This window comes from Phascolarctos cinereus, unplaced genomic scaffold (genome assembly GCF_003287225.1).
Source record: "Phascolarctos cinereus isolate Bilbo 61053 unplaced genomic scaffold, phaCin_HiC Scaffold_1;HRSCAF=81, whole genome shotgun sequence".
Taxonomy (NCBI): Eukaryota; Metazoa; Chordata; class Mammalia; order Diprotodontia; family Phascolarctidae; genus Phascolarctos; species Phascolarctos cinereus.
The window spans coordinates 271,598,749-271,623,348 of NW_027555514.1; the positions used below are offsets into that span (position 1 = coordinate 271,598,749).

At 39.0% G+C, this 24,600-nt stretch overlaps 1 protein-coding gene across 2 annotated transcripts in view; it reads left to right on the forward strand.

The window, feature by feature from the left end:
* Positions 1–24,600, forward strand: part of PARPBP (PARP1 binding protein) — a 76,697-nt gene that overhangs the window by 48,194 nt on the left and 3,903 nt on the right. Inside the window, exons 7-10 of one of the 2 annotated variants that reach the window (XM_020982353.2) lie at positions 5,004–5,187; positions 8,227–8,405; positions 9,797–9,878; positions 22,974–23,112. In XM_020982353.2, coding sequence (XP_020838012.1) covers positions 5,004–5,187; positions 8,227–8,405; positions 9,797–9,878; positions 22,974–23,112 — 584 coding nt within the window. The remainder of the gene's footprint in view (positions 1–5,003; positions 5,188–8,226; positions 8,406–9,796; positions 9,879–22,973; positions 23,113–24,600) is intronic. The other variant, XM_020982354.2, reaches the window with a different exon arrangement.

A 24,600-nucleotide genomic window follows, 5' to 3' on the forward strand; every position in this document is an offset into this window, starting at 1 on the left:
TCCTCAGTGCGGCCTTTTGACCGAGTCCAAGTTTTACAGAACAAATCCTTTTATGAAGGGCATTTGTTCTGTGAAGTTTGGACTCAGTCAAGGGCCACCCTTGAGGACCTAGAGGGCCACAGGTGGCCTCCAGGCTGCAGGTTCCCATCCCTGTATCTAGTCTGTGGGGCCAAGGTTTGAAATGGAAATCGTCTGAGATGTTTTCAAGGGGGTTTGTGAATTGAATGGGAGGGATTTAGACCAGATGACCTCTCAGGTCACTTTCAACTCTAGGATTCTATGGTTTAGTGACGTCCAAATGGATGTTTGCCTGAACACATACTGCCTGAGCCAACGAAGATAGATCCCAGCTCTCCTTCTTGTGGCTGTTTGCCAGAGGTCATAATGGGGTCAAGAGCCACTGTCTTACAGTTTGTCCCCAGTACAGTGGAGTTAAAGAGTTGTATTAGTCATAAAATTCAGCTTGTTTCCTGTAGAGGAAATGAGAGAAAGGGAAAAGTCCCCAAAGCTGACTGCCATAATGTAATTAATTTTTCCTGTTCTTAGTCTAGGCATTGAAGCTGCTTCATATTTTATCAAGCTTTTGAATATACCTTCTTTTTTTTTTTAATCTTTTTCCAGTAAGGGTTTATTCCCAGAAAGAGTGAATATTGTATAACCCACTGGGTATTATGTTCTATTAAGTCTTCATTTTAGCTGTATCTCAGTTCTTGAATATCCTTAAGTAAATAAGTCAGCCCATAAGAACTCACATAAAGGAATTTATAAAGAAACCAGCCAAAGAAACTAGTATTATGTAAAGAGTGACATTATTAGTCATTAATTGTGGTGTGGGTTTTTTTTTTCTTGATACAATCCAGGGAGAGTTAATGAAGGCAGATAATATACTTGAAAAAACCATTGTGCTTAGAAAGATAGTTTTTGGAAATTGCACAGAATTGGAAAAATATTTAAAGTGATGTATTTGAAAACAGATCAGTTGATTCCAGTAATTCAGATCTGGAAAGTGAGTAATAACAATGCCCCAGCATCTGGTGTATTTTATAGCTGAACAAAGAGGGCTGCAGTGCAGAGCTGTCAATTGGTCAATAACAAGTGTGTGTTAAGGACCTGCTGTGTGCCAGGTATGTTGTGCTAGGTGCTGGAGCTGTTGTTCAGTCATTTTCAGTCATATCTGACTCTTCATGACCACGTCTGGGGTTTTCTTGGCAAAGAGATCAGAATGGTTTGCCATTTCTTGCTTTAGCTCTTGCTCATGAGGTAAACAGGGTTAAATGACTTGCCCAGGGTCGCGCAGCTAGGAAGGGGCTGAGGCCAAATCTGAGTCATGAACAAGAGTCTTCTCTCTGTTTCTCATGCCTTTTGTGGCTAAATTCCTTGCAAAGGCTCTGTAAGATTGGTACTTCCATTTCCTGTTATCTCATTTTTCTCATCTCTCTAGAGTCTGGCTTCTCACCTCATCATTCAGTTGAAACTGTTCTCTCCAAATTTAGCGGTGATTTCTTAATTGTCAAATCAAGCAGCCTTTTCTCAGTCTTTCTGAATTCTCTGTAACCTTTGACTGTTCATTTTATCTCATCACTACCCTTTGTCCCTGGACTGTCTTTGACTGGAAGATAGAAACTCCCCCCTTTTTTTAGCTTTTTTAGATTCCTTTTGTATGTTGTCTTCCCCTATTAAATTGTAAGCATCTTGAGGGTGGGGACTGTCTTTGTTTTTTATATTTGTATCCCTAGTGTTTTATAGTGACTAGCACATAGCAAACACATTTATTGACTGACTTACTGACCACCATCTTCTTGATACTCTCGATTTTTGCAACACTAAATTTCTCCTGGTTCTCTTCCTTCTTGCCTGATCAATCCTTCTCAGGCTTGGCGAATCTTTATCCAAGTCATGTCGCTAATTGTGTCAATACCCAATATAATGCTGGACTTTGTCAATAGCTTCTTCTACATCTACTGACATAATCATGTGGTTTTTGTGGGTCTTGTGATTTTTTTTTACCATTTTAAAAATTTTACTTTTCCCAATTACATGTAGGTTTCCATTATTTTTGTTGTTTATATGATTAATTATGCTTATTTTTTTTCATAATCTGAGCCATCTTTGCATTTCTGGTATGAATCCAACTTGGTCAAAACAAGTAATTTTATGGATATAGTGCTATGATAAGATTTTATTTAAACTTTTTGTATCAATTTTCATTAGCAAAATTGATCTATAGATCTCTTTCTCTGCTTTTTCTCTCTTGGGTTTGCATATCAGAACCTTTAACATTTTTATAATAGTTTGGATGAAGATTCAACTGTTATGTTTCTCAAGTTTGTGTATAAAATGAAATTAAGACAGGTATTTAGTACATAAAATGACAACAGAATTAGTGTCCAGAAATATCTCAACAGGCTTGAACAGAAACTAAAGTCATAAGATAATGTTTATGGGAGTAAATGTAAAGCTGTGCAGTTGGGTTCAAAAAATCAATTGTACTACGTATAGAGTATGAGTCAGAAGGGGAGAATGTAGTTAGATGTAGCAGCTCGACTGACTAAATTGTTTATATTCTAAACAGGTTAGGAAGACATTCTCTTCTTATTTTAATGCAAGTACTCCCAGTTCCTTCAAGTAATCCTCACAAAAACTGGTATCTAGATTCCTCGTTGTCCTAGTCAGTTTCTTTTCTTTTCTTTCTTTTTTAAATAATTTTTCATGTTTTTCCCCAATTACATGTCAAGACACGTTTTAGCATTTGTTTTTATAAGATTTTGAGTTTCAGTTTTTCTCCCTTCCTCCCCTCCCCTCTTCTGAAGATGGTAGGCAATTTGATATAGGTTATACATGTGCTATCGTGTAAAACATATTTCCATATTAGTCACAGTTGTGAAAGAAAAAACAGATCAAAAAGGAAGAAAAACACAAAAAAGAATAAGTGAAAAAAGTATGCTTCAATCTGTGTTCAGAGTCTCTCAGTTCTTTATCTGGATGTGGATGGCATTTTCCTTCGTGAGTCCTTTGTACTTGTCTTGGATCATTGTGTTGCTGAGAAGAGCTGAGTTATTCATAGTTGATCTTCATACAGTTTTGCTGATTTTGTGTACAGTGTTTTCCTGGTTCTGCTCATCTCGCTTTGCATCAGTTCGTACAAGTCTTTCCAGGTGTTTCTGAAACCTGCCTATGTATCATTTCTTATCGCACAGTAGTATTCCATTACAATCATATACCACAGCTTGTTCAGCCATTCCCCAATTGATGGGCATCTCCTCAATTTCCCATATTTTGCCACCATAAAAAGGGGCTGCTATAAATATTTTTTGCACGTGTAGGTCCTTTCGCCTTTTTTATGATCTCTTTGGAATACAGACCTAGTAGTGGTATTGCTGGATCGAAGGGTATACACAGTTTTACAGTCCTTTGAGCATAGTTCCAAGTTGCTTTCCAGAGTGGCTGGATCAGTTCATGACTCCACCAACAGTGTATTAGTGTTCCAGTTTTCCCACATCTTCTCCAATGTTTATCATTTTCCTTTTCTGTCACATTGGCCAATCTGATAGGTATGGAGTGGTACCTTAGAGTTGTTTTAATTTTCATTTCTCTAATCAAAAGTGATTTAGAGCACTTCTTCAAATGCCCATAGATATCTTTGATTTTTTCATCTGAAAACTGCCTGTTTATATCCTTTGACCATTTATCAATTCGAAAATGGCTTATATTCTGATAAATTTGACTCAGTTCTCTCTATATTTGAGAAATGAGGCCTTTATCGAGAAGTTTGCTGTAAAAATTGTTTCCCAGCTTTCTGCTTTCCTTCTAATCTAGGTTGAATTGATTTTGTTTGTGCAAAAGCTTTAAAATTTAATATAATCAAAATTATATGTTTTGCATTTTGTAATGCACTCTATCTCTTGTTTGGTCATGAATATTTCCCTTTGTCATAGATCTGACAAGTAGACTATTTCTTGGTCTTCTAATTTACTTGTGGTGTTACCCTTTATGTCTAAATCATGTGCCCATTTTGACCTTATCTTGGTATATGGTATAAGAAGTCGGTCTATACCTAGTTCATATTCTGTGTCCTAGTCACTTTCTCCTGAATATCCTCTAGTTTGTCTGTATGTGGTTTCCAGAACTGAACACAATATTCTACATGTGATTCAGAGGAATTCTTACCTTTCAACCTGGATTCTGTGCTTCCTAAGGTCACTTGATTTCTTTTTACCACAAACAAAACAGATATTGTTGGCTTTTACTGAACTTCTGGGCCTTGGAGAGCTCCATGTATTTTTCATATAGCTCTGGAGAGATACTTTTTTCAATGTTGTTATTAGGAATTTTAATTTAATATTTTTTACTTACTAACTTTAAAAATTAGGGTCTTTTATGATGGAAGAGGAAATATTATACTTAAGTACCAGTTATTTTCTTTATGGACCATGCAGGGATGGGGAATCTGTGGCCTCAAGGCCACATATGGCCTTCTAGGTCCTCAAGTATGGCCCTTTCACTGAATCCAAACTTCACAGAACAAATCTCCTTAATTAAAGGTCACCATAGTATATTTTATTAGAGTCACCAAGAAAAGATAGTTGGAATTGTTCTTGTAAATTTACATATATTGCAAATTCTTCTAAAATAGTTTTTAATGAGAAGCTCAGTTTTTTGGTTAGAAATGTTCCAAGATGCTCATTATAAAATTGCTCGACATTTTCTTTAGTCTTTTATTTAAAAAAAAATCTTTCTCCTCCAACCTTATAAGTCAAGAAGAGAAGTCTCCATTAATGCTAGAAAGATTCTCACCTTTTGAAAACAAGCTTTTATTTTGCCTTAAGTTGCTCACATCAAAAGACTACTTGCTGTTTCCCTAGATGCTGCTGTTTGACTTAAAAGATCACTCACCTTCTTTCAACAGTGTTGATTAACTGTGAAAATCTGATTTTCAAAATAACAAGTCTGTTGAAGTATTGCCAATATTACAATGAGGGATGATCCCTTATTCCTATTTTCAGAGTTGCAGGAGGTCGGATACTCTCAGCAATAAAGACAGAGTTGATAAAGGGCCGAAACAGTGGGGATCCATTCCGGCAAGCAACAGAAGAGGTTACTCAGGATTTGGATTTGAGGATTAAAAACATTATCAACTCTCAACAAGAAGACAGAGTTGTTAACACCACTGGCTGCAGCCCAGCACGGGTAATGGATTGCCTTTTTTCCTGTTTAGTCTCCTAACAAAAGAATTGTCTCTTTTATCATTGGAAATATGATTCAATACTTGCTTAAGGCAAAGGAGTGTGATTTGCTCTGTATTGAGACTTTGTTCAAAGAAAATCTTTTCAAGTAAGATCGTGTTTGGTTTTGGGTTGTCAATTTCTAACAACTAAAAATATTCCTAAATTGAATGTTGCCATCTGAGGCAGCGTAACCCAGTGGCAAGAGTACTGGACAAAGGTCAGAGCATCCTGCTTTTAGTCCTCGATTGACTGCTAAGTACAATTATGTGATCTTAAATAAGTCACTTAATATTGAGGAGACCAAATGGTGCCCTGGGGTCAAAGGACCAGGGTGCAAATTCCGGCTCTGACACTTACTACCTATGTGACCTTAGCAGGTGACTTACCCTTCCCGGGCCTCAGTTTCCTCAGGTGTCAAATGTGGGGTTTGGATTAATTGACCTCTAATGTAGCCCTTCCAGCACTAACATTCTATCAATTCAAAATAATCTCTAAGTTCCTTTCCATCGTGGAAAATTTTATGATCCTTAGCTCATGTGGTAGTCTAAATATAGTTTATAAATTTGTGTAAATATTTGCTATTTAGCTACCATGGCAGTTTTTCTAAAGCATATCCTAATTTCTCCCTATTGATACCAGTTATAAAATAGCATTGTTTTCAGCTCCCAGGTCACTTGTGGTATGGCATGCTAGGCATTATAAAGTAATGTTAGTTTTTTTGATGGAGAATTTCAAACCAGGCCTAGTGGTGATTGTGGTCTATAGCTAGAACTCACCTTTTTCGGCAGAATTTCCCCTGCTCTAGAATCCCTCATTCTCTACCAGACTTAACTCTGTACATAACTATGCCAAAAAAGTAAGGGAAAGATCAATTTTCTGGTCTCGCATCACCCCGTTGGCTACAGGTGATGAGTTTCTCATGCACAGAAGCTCTTAAAAACATTCTTTATCAGTGCAGAGATTTTTCATTAGTGGAAGGGAATACCCATAACAATGAAATCTTTGAAGTATTTTTAATGTCTAATAATGTAGGAAGCTTGTTATAATATTGTTTTGCCCTCGAACAAACTTTGTTATAAGATGGTTCTGTCTTAGATTTTTCCTAAGGGTTTTTGTTAATTAGCCAGTTAAGGAACTTTCATAAGTTGGCTCTGCGATATTGACCTTACAGACAATTATAATGGGCTCCAGCACAGGAAGAAAAACTCTTGCTTAACTCTTATGCCTACGTTAGATTCTTGTCAGAAGAAGCTATGTTGAGGGATGCCATTCTAGCTGAGATTACCCCACACTATGACAGTCTGCAGATGGGAGAAAGCCCTGAATCTCCACTGTGTATTTTGATTATGCCTAAAGGGGTGAGCACCAGGCCTTGAGGTGAGCCCCAAAGGATCCTTGACCTCTGACTGCCTACAACCCCCCTGCCTGAGCCTGAGTCAGGTGATAGCCCCAGAGGAGCAGCACAATGCATGCAGCAGCTCCTATCCCGAGGGCTCAGGAGTGTCCCATCTCTTGTGGCCAGGGTTAACAGCAGCAGGAACCTGGTTTCATAATAGAGTCTTTTAAGCAAGTTCCAAGTCCTAAAACTAGGGGCATTCCTTGAGCCTTGGACTTGGTGTTTGCTTTTCTATTGTCTCTATATAGTAATAAATAAATGGTGATAAACATATGGAATTCATTGGTCCTGACAATAAACTAGATGTGGTTTAGATAGGTTGGCGGATGTTAGAGCTGCAGGTTAGTAAGCAGCAGTGAAGGCTATCTGGAATACGTCCCTAGCCTTTTGAGGTTCATATCATGAATGCTTTGCCACAAACATGGTCTTGGTGCCACTGTTTCTGAGACAAACTATTGGACAAGGAGGAACATTTTAAATCACAATGAGGTGCCTGCCATCATATAGTCACGGTACTTTGCTGTTTTTTATTGTTTCATCTTCATGACAGTCCTGGGAGCTCAGGCTGCAGGTATTATCCCCATATGATGCTTGAAGACACAGAGACAAAGAAGTGTCAGTCCTGGAGTCCTAGGGTCAGGACAGGAGGAAGACTTGGGCCCGGGCATCTTGGCATAGCCTTCTATTTCTACTTGATCCCACTCCTTTCTACAAAGCTATAGATTTGGACCTCAAAGGGACCTTCTAGGTTATCTAGTCCAATCCCCTCATTTTTCAGTTGTGGAAACTGAGGCCCAGGGACACTGATTTTCATGCGTGATTTGTACTTGTCTCGCCATTTTGTGGTCTTACCTCCGTTACCAAAATGATTTTCCTAAGCCACACTTTTGATTGTCACTTCCCTATCTCATATATCCCAGTGGCTCCCTATTCCCTTTAGGATTAAATATAAGCCCCTCCGTTTAGCTTTTAAAACCTACACAACCTGGCTTCAATCCACCTTTCCAGCCTCTGCTTCCTACACGGGGCAGTTCAGCCAGCCTGGCCAGGTCTCTGTGCCTCATTCACACAGGCGGCAGACAGACTCTCCATCTTCCACCTCTGTCCCTTGCTCTTACTATTATCCCCCGTGCCTGGAATGCACTCCCACCTTACTCCCATTTCTCCGAATCCCTCATTTCCTTCAAAACTGAGAGCGAGTACTGTCTTCTCCATGAAGTCTCTTGTCATTCTCTGAACTGCAAAAATTTCCCTTGTATTTCATTTGTATCTATTTCCTAGATGCTTATTTTTGTCCATGGTGTTTCCTGTAGTGGAATGCAAGCTCCTGGAGGACAGGGACCATTTTACTTTTGTCTTTGTATCCCCAGTGCCTAGCACAGTGCCTGACACATAAAAGGCATTTTAACAAATGCTTATTGATTGAGTCATAGTTAATGTTTGATTAGCCCACCAAGGAAGGAGAGTATTGACACAGATAATGGAAGACTGTGAGTAATGGGGGAGGGATGGAGTGGGGACGTGTGTGTGTGTGTGTGTGTGTGTGTGTGTGTGTGTGTGTGTACAATCTTTATTACATCTACTTTAAATTATTTTTGGTTTTAGCCAAAATCGTATGCCATTAATCATGGCACTGCCTACTGTGGCAGAGAGACGGTGAAGATTTTACTTGTTCTCTTGGATGAAGAAGCATCGAATCCTCCCACTAGAAACAAAGCAGACCTTTTGTATGGGGATGAAAATACAACTTCATACACTGGCACTCCTATCCTGACTCTTTTTAGGTGAGGAATGAATGAATGAATGAATGAAGAATGAATGAATGAAAATTTGTTAAGCACTTACTATGTGCTAGGCATATGAATGTAAAAAGAGTGATACTACTTGCCCTTCAGGGAGATCATGGGGAAAGACTATGCCTCTAGGGCAGTGGGGGCCAAGAAAAGAAAAGCAGGGCTGGCTGGGATATCTGTTCATGGCAAATAGATGGTAAGATAGCCTGGGTTGACAGCTGCAGAGCTGGATAGAACATAAAAGTGAATGGCGGCCTGGTGTCTAAGGCCAGTCAGGAGACATGATGGAATAAGAGGGCTAGTTTGCATTTATTCATTATCAAGCTGAGATGCCCCCTCTGGTAGGAGCTTCCATGATGAAGGGCTTAACTTCAGCAGGGAGTGGAAGCATGGCTTTCGGAGATCTGGGCCTCCAGGCCTCCATTTAATTACTAAATGAAGACATTTCTTTAAATTAATATGTCTGTCCTTACTAGTTTAATTATTTGTTTGCTGGAGAGCAGAAGGGTGAGCCAGATGACCTCTCAAGGATGCTTTTAAGTCGTTCATTCTCTGATTCCAATTTTTCCCTCGAAACATTCATTTTGTTAAAAGATGCTGACCTGATTCTTCCTTTAGAGCAGTGATCTCCAAACGTTTTTGATCATCTGTTAGAGCTATCCCAAAGGTGCCTTCAGAGGGTCTATAGAAAATGTATTTCATTCCAATACTCTTATTCAAGTGCAAAAAAATTTTTTTTAATCCAGTTTGGAAAATTGACCACAGAAGACTAAATATAAAAAGTAATAGGATGAAGACATCTTTTTTTTGCATTGGTTCTATGTGAACCGCACCAAGAAATGAGAACCAAGTAACAGTGATGATAATAATCACAGCTTTGGCCTGAATCCTGTACATTCCTGCCTTCTAAAGGCCCCCTTGTTGCTCCCCACTTATAGCTTTGCACTCACCATAGATCTTCTGGTAAAGGCTGAATGAGGAAGGATTCTTTTTTGAGTCACGTATTGTCCTAGGTCGCCTCTAAGGTCCTGTCCAATTTTGATATTCTGTGATATTGTGATTAGGGTGACCAGCATTCAGAAGTGATAGCAAATCAATTCATTTTTAAAATAATTTTATTATTACAAAGTTTATATCCTGAACAGTTGCCTAAAATTTGAGTTTTTAAGAAAAGAAAATGACCTGTGTAAACTTAATTAACTCCCAGGACTCTAAGAAAAAGAAAAAGGAGGTGATAGCACCATTATGTAAAACTGCAGAGACTCATAATCAAGAACAAATCATCTAAGATCATAGAAATGCTGCTTTCTGTGGGGAAAATCAGAATAAATAAAAGCCACCTTATAAGATGGTTTATCATTCCCTAATTCTTTTTTATTCAGTTCTCCAACACAAGCAAATGAATTCCTGATCAAGCCTTTAAGAGAACGTGTTCAGAAATCTATGGAAGAGAAAAAAATAAAGGTACAGTATGATTAATTTGAGTAAAGTTATACATGAAATCATATTAGCATAGATGTCATGTACAACTACAAACATCGTTGGTAGTAGCATACTACATAAAGGAGATACAGGATAAAATGCAACATATCTAGGAAAATCAATTTTAAAGAGGATATTGTAAATTTTTAAGTTGACAATTATAAAAATCCTCTATCTCTGCAATCTTGGTAATGTGCCTCTTGCTATTTAAATCTTTCTTGTTTTCAAAGAAGAAAAAGAGGAGGGAAAGTAAAGCTTGAAACATGAAAAAGCCATAGGTTTTGACCTAGAAAGGACCTTAGAGGTCTCCTTGTGCACCCCCTTCCTTTTACAGATGAGGAAACTGAGGCCTAGTGAAGTTGAATGATTTAGCCAAGGTCCCACAGATGGGGAGCATGTGGCAGAGCCGGGGCTCTAGCCCAGAGCTTCTGACTCTAAAACCAGTATTCTTTCCATTCTACCTTCATTATTTGCATTTCTAACATCTTTAGGGTTCTGTCCCTAGTACTTTCCTGTGCTTTTTTCCCTACGCTGTTCAACATTCCTAGAAGGCCTTCTGCTCACTTCTCTAGTCTGGTGAAATCCTAATGATCCTTTAAGACCCAGCTGAAATGCCACCTCCTTCATGAAACCTTACTGATTTCCCCACTCAGTAATGATTCTTTTCCGCTGGAATCTCACTGATTACTCTGCACTTAAAGAGGCCATGTGATCTGAAAGATGGTGATGTAAGTTGTGTTCAGCCCCAGCCTCTGGTTCTGCAATCTCACCACAGTGAGCTATGCGCCACATTTATAGTAATTAGAATTGTGCCACAAAGAGAAAGAGGAGGAGACTGCCTCTACGCAATTTAAAGCCTTCTGAGATCCTAGCAGAGAGTGAAACGAGCTGAAGCTCCCACTCACTCACCTTAACCATATACTGGTGGACTATGTGCCCAGTGCAAAGGATTTGCCACACTTGAGCTCCAGACTCTGACAGCGTGGCCCCTCCCTTGGTCTACTCATGTCATGACTCAGTCTGAATTCCCCAGTCCTGGTGAACCTGTTGGGCATCATGGCACAAAAATGTATGATAACAGTGAACTAGGTGGGCAGACCCAGTGATACAGAGCTTGTTAGAGGGATGAAGATTTCCATACCTAAAGGAAAGGGTTGGTATAAATGCATCTGTAGTCCTCTCGACTTCCTAGGCATCCCAACAAATCTCCACACATCCCAACATAAGGAGCTTAAGTTCACCTTGCCCTGAGGGTCTGGACAGTAGAGAGCATGTTCTATGGCAATGGAAGGATGAGAGGCAGAGGAAAGATGGCAAATGACCAGAAGGCCAAGAGAGAGGTTGGGTTGTTATTGTTGTTTGGTTGTGTCTGACTCTTTGTGACCACATTTGGAGTTTTCTTGGCAAAGATATGGGTTGCCATTTCCTTCTCCAGATCTTTTTTTTTTTAAAGGCAATTGGGGTTAAGTGACTTGCCCAGGGTCACACAGCTAGTAAGAGTCAAGTGTTTGGTCTGAGGCCGAATTTGAACTCAGGTCCTCCTGACTTTAGGGCTGGTGCTCTAACCACTGTGCCACCTAGCTGCCCCTCCAGATCTTTTTACAGAAAAAGAACTGAGGCAAACAGGGTTAAGTGACTTGCCCAGGGCCACCCAGCTAGTAAATGTCTGAGGCCAGATTTGAACTCTAGGCCTGGCACTCTATGCACTGTGCCACCTAGCTGCCTGAGAGGTTGAATATAAACTAGCTAATAAAGCAACAGTCAAAATCATAAAGAAAGAGAAAAATGAGCAAGCAGACAATAAAAGATCATGATGCAATGAATAAATATTGCCGTGTTATGGAAACTGAAACAAAACTGCACAATGAAAAAAAGATAAATAAGTTATGTAGAATGCCCAGAAATGATAGAACAAGAAACTCTGGAATTGTTTAAAAGAGAAATTGAACTATTATAGGAAGAAATTCAAAGGAAATTAGTGCAGAGATCAGGATATTTAAAGAAGAAATCAATAAAACAAGTCTGAGAGTAGACGATTTAGAACAGATGACAGAATTCTTTCAAATCAGTGAAGGCCATAAGGAAAAACGACAGGCTTGGAACTTAATAAAGAAATGGAAGAAATTTAGGCAGAACAAAAACAGAAGAAAACCACATTGGAAGAACACATGAATTTTATGAGAGCCAAAGTGACTGACCTTGAAAACATGGTATGTTAAGGATAACTGAAAGATCATAAGACTCTCAGAAAAACAGTCATTTGTGGAGTCAGAATATAATACTCTAGGAACTGATGGCAGATCTGTCCTTTATAACTATTAAAAACAGAAAACAAAAGTATTAATCATCAGGATCTGTACAAATCAGTACAAAATTAGTAGTACAAATTTCTGACAGAAACACCAAGGCACAGAGTGGTTAAGTTCTGGAATTCAGTGCCAAACAATGAATATTAAAATAGCCAAAAGCCCCTAAGAGAAAGACTTTTATCTATCAAGGAATGTTCATTTAAATAGCCTAGGACTACTTCTCTAAAAGAAATCCAGGGAAAGATTGTGATGCGCCCCCCAGATAAGGTAATCCACATAACTGAGCAATGGTTAAAAAAACAGAAAGATGGAATTTCAACATAGGAGAAATGTTTGATTGGGTCCTCCAAAAGAAGGCAGAATTGAATAGATCATATGAATTCTAAACTATTCAGCCGATCATTCATCATGCATTGATTGTGTTCTTCCTATGAGTCAGGCGCTGTACTAAGCACTAGGGATACAAAAGAATGCCAAAAAAAGAAAAAGGGTACAGTTAATAAGAAAAGATGAAACCATAAATCAACTCAGCTTTCTAAGGCAAGGTAAGACTTCAAAAAACTTTTTTTTTAAAAAAAAAATAATAACTAACGGCCAAAGAGAAATCAAAGAATTCTCAGGGGACAAAAGGATTTATGAAGATAAAGATTTAAGGGGAGCTAAATGCAGGAAGGAGAAGGCATGGACAAGAATTGGATGACTATTTGGCAGACTGAAATCCACATTCCCTCAAGAAGGCGATGAGTGAAGGTAAAACAGGGAAGTCACCCATGTGCAGTGTGGGAGAGAAGAGTAAGAAGGAACCAGCTTGCCATGGGTTTGAGCAGAGAAAGGGTCATAATTTGGCTGGTCTCTGAACATCTACATGGGGAGATTTTATGGAGTGGGGTAAGAAGAGGCAAAGAAGAAAAGAATATAGGAAGCTAATCTTTCTCTAGAAGGGTTAATCATGAGGGGAGGTATTAAAGTGTGTACCCATGGGGGTAGAGGGAAGAGTGATGGACTTTCTTTGGAGTGAATGGGTACCATAAGAGACCACTGCCTCTGAGTAGTGGGCATGCTTCCCAAGGCTGGATCTCACCTCAGGAGAAGGGGAGTAGATGTCCCCACAGGTGGCCAGCTTCCAAAGTAGAAGGGGTGGAGACCTTAGATCCAGAGGTGGGATGGGCCTTAAAAGGGTGGAGTGGTGATGCTAATGGTATGTACATAGTGGCTGGACCTGGTCTCGTGACCCATCAGACAGAGCACTTCCCATCAAACCACACAGCCTCCTTCATGACTGATTATTTTCTGGGAGTCAGCCTCCAGAGATTAAGGCCCTTCCAAAGAAACTGATGGCTAAGGCAGGAGTGGATGAGGTCTGAATAGATGCTAAGAGAGGAATGGGATAGAGGAAAACATAAAAGTATTTCCTCTTCTAGAAACCCCCTGTAGTGTGACCAAGGAGAATAAACAAAGAGAGAGATGTCAGCATATAGCCTGGGACTAGGAGATCAGAAGAAATGGGGATAAAGTCCAGTAACAATTACAGCTCACATTTATGTAGCACTACGTTAGGGTTAAAGCCAGGTGCTTTATGTATGCCATCTCTTTGGATCCCCACAACAACTCTGGCAGGTAGGCCTATTTTTATCCTTATTTTGCAGATGAGGAAACTTAATACAATCTTAAATAATAAGCAAGTCAAAGAACAAAATCATAGAAATAATGAATGATTATGCGAAAGGAAATGGTAATGATGAAACAATATGCCAAAATTTCTATGATGCAGCAAAAACAGTCCTCAGAGGAAAAATCATTCCTCTAAAAATACAAAATAAAAATAAAAAATTTCTCTAAAATATATTCAAAAGAGACAATGAGGTCTGTAATGTGAGTTAAATGTAGAGTTGCTCAGACCAGGAAGAAGTGGTTAGGTCACCATGAACTGTGGTTCAGAAGATAAACTGTCCACAATGCTAGATTTCCCACTAGGGTAGGCTGTTCACATGGATTTAAAAAGTTAAAAAGCCAGTGAGGACCTAAATGCCTCTTACTCTTACTGACCAACAAGGTGCTTCGTAAGCCACGGCAAGGAACCAGCCCAAGGGAAGGCTGGAATTTGTAGCTAGCACTGGTAAGCAAATTCCACCTTGTTCTGGTCCAACCTGTATGCAAATTGTTCTCCAAAATTGAAAAAGAAATCACTTCACTAGGTTTTTTTGGGGGGAGGGAAATATTTTTTTTTCACGGCATGACTGTTATGGAAATGTTTTGCATGACTTCATGGGTATAACCTAGATCGAATTGCTTACCTTCTCATGGGGGTGGAGAGTGGGGAGGGAGGAAGAGAGAGAATTTGGAGCTCAAAATTTTAAAAATGAATCTTAAAAATTGTTTTAACATGTAACTGGGGAAAAATACTAAATAAATGAAAAAAAAATCACTTCACTAGACTCCTTTAAGAGACAAATATAGTCCTAACAACTAAATTAGGGTAGTCTATTTGCATAGTTGGTTTTCTAATTTTTAAAAATGCATATTCAGTTCATTAACTTACATCACCATCTTTCAGATCACATGACCTCTTTAAGTGCAGAGTAATCAGTGAGATTCCAGTGGTTTATTCTAAGAAATGTAAAACTGGTCATGAATACCTTTGGTGTTGTAGCTCTATTACTTTATTTTTTCTATGGCTTTTACTTAGCTCTTTAGTTGGCCTAGCAAATAGCCCTGACACAAAGTAATTCAGAAGGAAATCGAGTCAGTCTTTCTGTGTTTTGTTGTATATGACTCTTCTAGCTGAAGCCTCAAAAGAATCAATATAACCAGATACACAAGTGACTCTGGTACTTCCCCAGATATAGGACTTGTTGGAATGACAGAATTGTAAAAGAAAATCATATCATTGAGGTAACTACGTCTGGGCACTTTAGCAGCTTGTAAACACTTTTTAACTCTGACTCTCTTGATAGAAAATTTTCTTTTCGGTTGTGGAAAGGATCTGTTCTCTGCAGTTGAAACTCTGTCTTGTAAAGTGTATTTTAAAGCAGGAAATGAGACTAAATTTGGAGATTTGGTATGTTTGATGACTTGTTTGTGAACTGCCCATCTCATATCATCTTGGTCAATATCCTTCATTTTTCTGGCTCTTCTCTCTGGATGAATGAACAAGCATTTATTTAGCTCTTTCTAGTGTTAAAAATTGGGACCCAACACTGCTTCTGTACTCAAGGCAACACTTAGAAGAGAGTAGTGCCCAGAGAAAGGAGTCCCAGGGATGCTGAGTGGAGCCATAGGGCAATGAGTTGATCAATTTTAATACTGTGATTAGATTACTGATCCCAAAGAAAGAGGTAGGTAGTGTTTATATGTAGGAGAGGTAGGGGAGGAGAGGGGACAAGTTGGTGAGAGTACATGTGGGTAGCAGGGAGGATGGCAGAATGTCCCACGATGTCTAGGGTGGATTAATGTGAAGTATGATCTGGGGCCAGCTAGAAATGGTCAGGTGAATGTGCAGTCAATGAACCACCAAATCAAACCCAGCTCTGTGGAAGTGGAAGGAAACAGGCATTTATCAAGCACCTACTGTGTGCCAGGCACTGTGCTAAGCACTTTGCAAATATTATCTCATTTGATTCTCACAACTACTTTGGAAGGTAGATTCTATTGTTATCTCTATTTTAATTTGAGAAAACTGAGGCAGAGAGAGATGCGGTGACTTGCTTTAGTTCTAGAAAGTGTCTGAGACTTGAATTCAGGTTTCCCTGACCACAGGCCCAGAGTTCTATCCACTGAGCCACCTAACTGCTAAGAAGTTGGAATTCATGATCTCTGAGATTCCTTGTAACTCTGAATTTCTATAATTTTAATTAGAAGATTAGAGAAGCATCAGGTATGGATGGAGCACTGAACTTGGAATCAGAAAGACCCTGGGAAAATGAGGGGGCTGAATTAACTGCTGTCTGAGGTCCTTTCCAGCTCTAAATCTTTGGCTATGGTAATTGTAGTCTAAGAAGACTTCTAGAAAGAGGTCAAAATCGAATTGGATCTTGAAGAATGGGCAGGAGATGGAAAGGAAGAGAGACCATTCTGGCCTGGGCCAACAGCACCAGTGAAGGCCTAGACAGGGAGCAGCAGGAAAAGCAATGGAAAATAGTAGAAAAGAAAGTCATAGAGATATGACAGGGTCGAGTTTTGGCAGGCCATGAATACCAGGCTTGAACTTGATGCTTTAGGCGATAGGGTCCCATTTTAGAACATAAATAGTCCTGTTTGAAGAAGATAAATACAGCAGCATTGTGCAGCGAGGATTGTGAAGAATTTGAAGAGAGAAAAGGGGGGGTAATCTTTCTCTGATCTTTGAAGGGCCTGAGCAATAATAGCTAATAATACCTGGCATTTATAGATTAAGGTTTGCCAAGCTCTTTACGCATGTTATCTTAATAGGGCCTTTGAATAAGAGAGAGTCGTGCCTGTGGGAGGAGAGCAGGCCTGATTTGATAGTAGCTAGTTTGAGAAGTTGAGGGAGGAATCCAAGATGACTAAAATCTAATAGAGGGAAAGAATGTTGGTGGCACTAAAGCCCAGAAAAGCTGGTTTTTGTTGAACAAATGAGGTTGGTTTGGAGTATTTCAACATCATGTTCTGTCCTCTGATCAGAGCTGGAAAAGACTAAAGACCTAGAGAAGCCTGCAGTACTCCAGCCTTCATTATGTTACGGAAATGAAGATCTGGCACATCATGGTGTCCTTGGTTTCCCTGGAATCTCTGACCAGATTAGAATTTGAAAGCACTGTATATACTCTTAATCCTGAGTCGTTAGAACCTTTGACTTGATCTAGAGAGGGAACCTCCTTAGTTTTTCAGAGAAGTCATCTTCCTTAGAATGTACTCCTATCACCAATGTTCCTTTTGGGACATAATTCAGAACCAGAATTGGAGCCTGTGTGCATTGGTTCCTTTGTTGCCCTGGAATGTTTGCATCCTTTGTTCCATCATTACTATGACTATGAATTGGAAATGGCTTGAATGAGAGAATCTTCTGATTAATAGGGGAATCTGTTGGGCAGCCTTTCTCTTCAAGCAAGCTGCCTATAAAATAATAAATGTTTCTGGCAGACCAGGTAAACATAGTGTAGATTGTCTTCTTTTTCAGCCCAGATGGTGACAAGTCATTATCTTGGACAAGTCACAAGATCCTACAGGTAATAAGTACCACTATTGGTGCTCTTGCCCATGTCTCCAACTCCAGATCCAACCACCACACCATGTTGCCTCTCATATCAGTCAGATGGCATTTATTAAGCCCCTACTATGTGTCAAGAACTGTGATACAGTTCCTGGGAACTGCAAATACAAAGAAAAGCAAAAAAAAGTACCTGCTCTTTACAGTGAGGAGTGAGGTGAATGGGAGTCAAAGACGGGAGGATGTGCAGTACAGTAGAGTATCATTAAAGCCAAAGGAAAGGCTTAAGAAGGAGGAGGTAGTCAGCACTGTCAAATGCTAAGGTGGTCAATTGATACATTAATAGTATTTCCATAAAGAGTACTTAAAAGTAAGGATTAAACCAAAAATATATCCATTGTGAGATTTTTGTGTTTTCTCTTTGTTTACTTTGCATTAGTCAGAGTCAAACATGATTGTTACTTTGAAGTCTATACAGAACCAAAAATTAGAAGTTAACTGAAAAGGGTAATTCTTGCTTTTTCCAATATAAACAACTTGGAATAATTGATGACTTGAATTAAACCAAAACTGGGCTGAAATTCTATCTGGAATGATAGTAAATTTAGAAATGTTAAAAAAGAATGAAGGTAAACTAATTATAATTAATAGTGGTACTAACAGTTAAGTGGAAAATATAAATAATAATAATAATAATAGTAACTAGCATTTATATAATGACTATTATGTGCCAGTCACTATGTTAAGTTGTTTGCAAATATCCCATTTGATCTTCACAATAACCCTGGAAGGTTGCTATTATTATTATCCCCATTTTACAGTTGAAAAAGTAAGATAAACAGAGGTTAAGTTACTTGTACACGATCACACAACCAACAGGTGAGGGCAGATTGGAACTCAAATCTTATTAGCTCCTGGCCCGGTTCACTATCTATTGTGCCATCTGTTTCCTACAACTTGCTAATGTAAAAAGAGCTTTTGTGTAGGAAAAGATCAATTTAAATTTTTAAAAAATGTTTATGTACTGATTAGAAAGAAAACTGAATATGAAAAGGTCTTTATAATTTTAAAGTTAAAGATTTAATTATTATACTTGAGCCTTAGAAACTCATTCCAAATATAAATGATTATTTGAACACATTCTCTAATCCATTAACAAGGAGATACAAATTAAAATAAACAACAGACTTTGCATTTTCCCTTCACACTCCAAAACTGTCCAAGATGACAAAAATTGGGGATAGTCAATGTTGGTGGGGCTGTGGGAAGATGGGCGCCTGTAAATCAGTCCATTTGTTCAGTTTGGAGTCATGCAAGGAAAGTGCCTAACCTGTCTGTAGCCTTATATCTAGCAGTCCTGCTACTGGGCCCCAAGGATGTCCGGGACAGAAAGGACAGAAAGGGATGATCTGAGTCGTCCCAGTATATTTAGAGTTGCGCCTCTTCTGGTGGCAATGTACTGGAAACAAAATGGGCATTAATCAGCTGAGAAGTGGTTCTAAAAACTAGAGTCTATGATTGTAATGGAATACCATTTAATGAGAAAGGACAAATATAAGGAATTCAGAGAAACGTTGGAAGACTTGAATGAACTGGTGTAGAGCAATGTAACCAGAGCCCAAAGAGTATTACACACAACATCAAGGGAAAAAAAATTCTCAAAGAAAGCTGTACTCTCAGTAATTAAAAACCAAAAACCAAAAATGGTGGTCCTACAAGAGAGCAGGGGGATAGAGGGGAGGGCAGATTGGGGGAGAGGGTAATCAGAAGCAAACATTTCTAAGGAAGGACAGGGTCAAAAGAGAGAATAGAACAAATGGGAGGCAGGATAGGATTATGGGAAATATACTTAGTTTTTTACATGACTACCATGGAAGTGTTTTTCATGACTACACATGTATAACCTGTATTGAGTTGCTTGCCTTCTCAATGAGCATGGGTGGGGAGGGAGGAAGGGAGAAAATTTGAAACCCAAAGTTTTAAAAACAAATGTTAAAAAAAATTGTTTTTCACATGCAACTTGGAAATAAGATATACGGGATATGAAGTATAGAAATGTATGCTGCCCTACAGGAAAATTGAAGGGGAAGGGAATAAGAAAAGGGGTGGGGGGATAGAAGGGAGGGCAGATTAGGAGAAGGGGTATTCAGAATGTGTGCCATCTTGGAGTGGGTGGAGGGATTAGATGGGGAGAAAACTTGGAACTTAAAATCTTGTGGAAGTGAATGTTGAAAACTAAAAATAATTTTTTAAAAAAATGATGGTCCTAGAGAACGGATAATATATATTTGTAGTCAGAAAGACCTGAGTTCAGATCCAACCTCAAATGCTCCCTAGTTGTTGGTCCCTGGACAAGTCACTTAGTCTGTCTGCTTCAGTTTCCTCATCAGCAAAATGGGCATAATAATAGCACCTACCTCCCACGGTAGTTGTGAGGATCATATAATTGTAAAGCTCTTAACATAGTGCCTGGTTATATAGTAGGCACTATATAAATATTAGCTATCATTGTTTTTGTTACTGTTATCATGGCATTGAGACATGGAACTGCTAGAACCGAATTTTGTGCCCACTGTCTAATGTACTGCTGGCCATTCTTTCTTATTTTTTTCTTTGTTCCCTTGGAGGGTTCAGTCTGGAAAAGGAGAGAGGGGAACTTTCTCTCGTCTTTCCTCCACATGACTGATAGAATGACAAAAGGCATCAGTAAAACATTTTTTTAAAGAGAAACTCCATTTCACTTATGATAATAGTTGTAACTTTTTAGCAGTTTGACTCATTCTTCTCCTTAATATAACCAGAGTCAGGCTTTCCTACATGAGGTACTATTTTCCTCAAACTGGGAACCTCCTAAAAATTTCAGTTTCAAAACAGTTTGCGGCAAAAGGACTTTACCAATTCTTGGCAAACCTGAAGTTCACTGCAATTTTACTGCTCGCGGAAATCTTTCCAAGGGGTGGGGGTGGGGGAGGGGAAACCACTCTGAAGCAAAATTCAATCTCTTCTTCTCATGTGACTCGAACATGAAACGATTTGAACAGCCACGCATGAATCTGGACATTATTCTCAGTTGTTTAGCACTTCAAAAGCTGCTTCAGGAGAGAATTGTTTTGCCTATTTGTGATTCCAATACAAATAAACAGAGAGATTTGGAAAATTTGCAACAGGAAGCAATCTCAATTCTAAGTAACCACTAATCTTGTGAACAGAAATTCAACTTTTGTGAACAAAGGAAAAGCAGCCTCTTTTTAAGTTATAAATACAATCTAATGCAGCAACTTAACATTTTCTCCCTATTTGGGGGTAGAATTAATAAAATCAAAGAATTTTAAGTGTGTGAAAGGACCCTAGAGAGTCCAGTCTCCTTCCCAGTTCAGGAATTCCTTCTCTGACCTCCCTAATAGGGATACAGATAGCCTCTCTTGGACATTTTGAGTGACAGGGCTCCCTATTTCACTAGATGGCTTATTCCAACTAGTTCAAATCAACATGCATTTATTGAGAGCCTACTGTGTGTCAGGCCCTGTTATGTCCTGGGAAGTCCTTGCCCTCAAGAGCTTACATTCCATTTCTGGATAACATGACTTGTTTAAAAATTCTTTATTTTATTAAAAGAGTATCTATATCTCTTAATCTTATACCCAGTGGTTAGAGCTACACATAATACATAATACATTTAATACAGCTACAATAAAAATAAGCTTATTTCATCTTCTACGTGATAGCGATTTTCAAATATGTTAAAGGCCATCCACATTTCCTCATTTCTTTTTTTTTTTTGCAGTTTTTTTTCCTTTTTAGGCAATTGGGGTTAAGTGACTTGCCCAGGTCACACAGCTAGTAAGCGTCAAGTGTTTGGTCTGAGGCAGATTTGAACTCAGGTCCCTCCTGACTTCAGGGCTGGTGCTCTATCCACTGCACCACCTAGCTGCCCCTCCTCATTTCTTCTCTGAGTAGCAACCCCAGGTCATTTAACTCTTCCTCATATGACTTGGCTTTCAGACCTTTCACCATCTTGGTTGTCGACCTTTAGATGCTCTCTAGATTGTTGGGGTCTCCATTGACATGTCATATTTAAAGCTGAGCATATACTCCAAGTGTAGTCTGATCAGTGCAGAGAATAATGGAACTATTACTTGCCCATTATCCAGAATATACTTCTCTTAATGGACCCGAGGAGTAAAATTGCTTTCTTGGCAGCCGTATCACAGTATTGGCGATGTTGGACTTGCAGTTGACCAAAATCTCTGTCTTCTCCCATGTGGAAGGCTATTAAACCAGATCCCTTTTGTTCTTATGCAGTTAGTAATTTTTTGAACCTAAGCATAGGACTTTGCATTTAACCCTAATAAATTTCATCTTGTTGCTTTTGGCCCCTTGTTGCAGCCTGTTGAAATCTTTTTGAATCTGGCTTCTGGCATCTGTTTCCTTAGTTATCCTGCCTAGCTTTGTACATCGGTGAATTTGACAACCAGTGTTTTGTGATAGCAGAAATCACCTTCATAATCCTTTCTATGCAGAGTCTCTGTGGGGGGGGGGGAAGGAGGAGTGTATTTTGTTTTTGTCTTTAACAAGAAACATCGATGAAAGTAAAACATCTCATGTAATTGAGGCAAATGAAAAGTGATTTTTAGTGGGCTAGTGGGAACAGATGATGTCATAGGTAAGGGAAATTGAAGTCTGGGAGATATAAAAGTCCTTTATCCTTTGGGGTTATGGGCAGCATTTGGAAAAATTTGCTGTTTCTCTGTGCCCTCTGAATGGAAGCTTGTTCTAATTTTGTCTAATGCACAATTGAGGAGCATTTCTCCCTGGTGTAGAGATCATTGCCATTATCTTTGGAAAGGTTCACAGTTGTTTACTTCAGTGTGCTGCGAATGGATGATAGCCAACATTTATAAAGCACTTTAAGACTACTTTACCTGTATTCTCTCATTCTATCTTCATAACAACCCTCTGGGATAGGTGCTGTTATCATCCCCATTTTACACATGAGGAAACTGAGGCAGAGAGAAGTTAAATCACTTGCCCAGGGTCACATTGAGTTTCTCAGGCAGGATTCAAACTCAGTTCTTACTGACCCCAAGTCCTTCACCCACGCCACTGAGCTGTCTGATGTAATCTACAGAGTGTTAGCAATCATAGAACGTCATTCATAGCATAACTTAGTTTTAATTCAAGGTGCTATTTTCCTGATGACCCCCAGATTGTCACACTTAAATTTCTTTGAGAAATCTTCATGCTATCCACACAGCATAATTTTCTCTGAAATTAATTTATTTTTCTAATTCAATGTCACCAACTTCTGACTTGAAAGATACATGAAGAAAAGCAAATTTGTTGTAAGAATTCCTAGGCTGGTAGAGCTGGCACTGGAAAAGACCTTAGATGTGTCTAGTTCAACTCCTTTGATTAGGTGAGAAGTGACTTGTCCAAGGCCACACAGGGAATAAGGTGCAAGACACCAGAAGAGGATTTCAGGACTCAAGATGAATAAAACTTGTAATGATCAGAAGAATTTTAAAGGATTTTTACGAGATGAGCTCTGGCTGAACCACAAGTATAGTAGTAATTGTTCATTTTCTTCTGTTGCTTCACCAGATGAAACAAGCCTTAATTAGGTCCCAGTTTGCTTGCACTTACAAAGATGACTTCATGACCAGCCATGAGAGATGCAACAGTAAGAACGAGGCCGAAGGAGAGCCAGCGTGTACACCTCACCTGCAAAATGCCCTCCCTGGTAATTGTTGTCACTTCATCTGAACAGTTTATAACTAGCTCTGAGCTAATAGCAGAATGGAAAGCCAAAACAAAACAAAACAACAAAAAACCAAAGTATTTTAAGTGATGGGAAATTTATCCTGAAAGCTTTCATTTCTTTAAATGAACTAAAATGTTGTGTTTTGCTTAAGTGAATCTACATAACAGTTTGCAAGTGCATAAAGCATCCCACTTGAACTTTTGATTGATCTTAAACTTCATGAATTAAGAAAAAAAAACATTTGGAGTATTTTAGATATCATTTTTGTTCTTCATTTGAAGACTTATTATATATACACATATAAGTTTAAATTCTTCTCCCCGATCAATATTTCTTTATTGTAAGGCAGCTCACTCTACCTTATTCTTCTTAAACCCATCCTTTATCCTCACTGCAAACTCTGTTCACCCCACGCCTGCCTGCCCGATTCCCCACCCACTTATTCTGTCAGTCCATCATTCCTTTTCTGCTCTTACTTTCCTCCCTGAACAGTCTCAGCCCTGCAGTTAACCAGTTCACTGATCCAGCATCTTGCACCCTTGAACCCCTTGCTGCCCTGTTGGCTTGTCACTCACCCCTGCCAACTCCCTGCCCTCGGTCGTCTTCCCCATCTGCCTTTTCTGAGCTGATGCAGGAGATGCTGAACATTTTTTAAAAGGAAGCACTCAACAGTGCTGACAACAGCCATTACAAATTCATTTTTTGTCATCTCGTATACACTCTTATTGTTTCATGGAAATCCTTTTCTTTTCTGACTGATTGTCTATCACATATTCTATGTAATGACTTTTCTAACCCTCTTTTCTCTTGTAAGCCCCCAGAGCTGCCTCTTCTTGTGTATTAGCAGATAATATCAAGATCGTTTGTCACCAATCTTCTCATTTCTCCTCCTTTGTACATTATGTCCCCTCAATACATTATTCATCCTCTTCTTTGCTCCGGTCTCTGAGCATGAGATGGCTCTCTCGTTTGCCAAGGTTAAGCTCTTTATCTCCTTCCCTCTGAACTCCTCTAGGATCTTGCCCCATGAGTTATTTCTTCTCTTTCATTTCAATCTCTCCGTGTCATCTTGTTCCTTTCCCACTGACTACAAATTTTCTCAAGCTTCACTTGTCCTTAGAAACCTTCACTTGACTCTGACATCTCCTCAAGTTGGCCTTCTAGAACTCCCTTCCCATTTACTCCCAGGATTCTAGAACAGGGGTTCTTAGCCTGGCTTCCATGGATAGATTTCAGGGGTCTATGAACTTGGGGAAAAACACATCTTTATTTTATTTTCATTAACCTTTAAATGAAATTTAAAACTCCAATGATTCAAAAACATGATTTGGAGAGGAGTTCCATCAGTTTTACCAGACTATCAACAGGGTCTATGACACAAAAAAGGCCGCGAGTCCCTATTCTAAAAAGAAGAGGTCATATTGACTATTTTTGCTTCTTACTCACTCAAGTCGTTTTTCACCACCT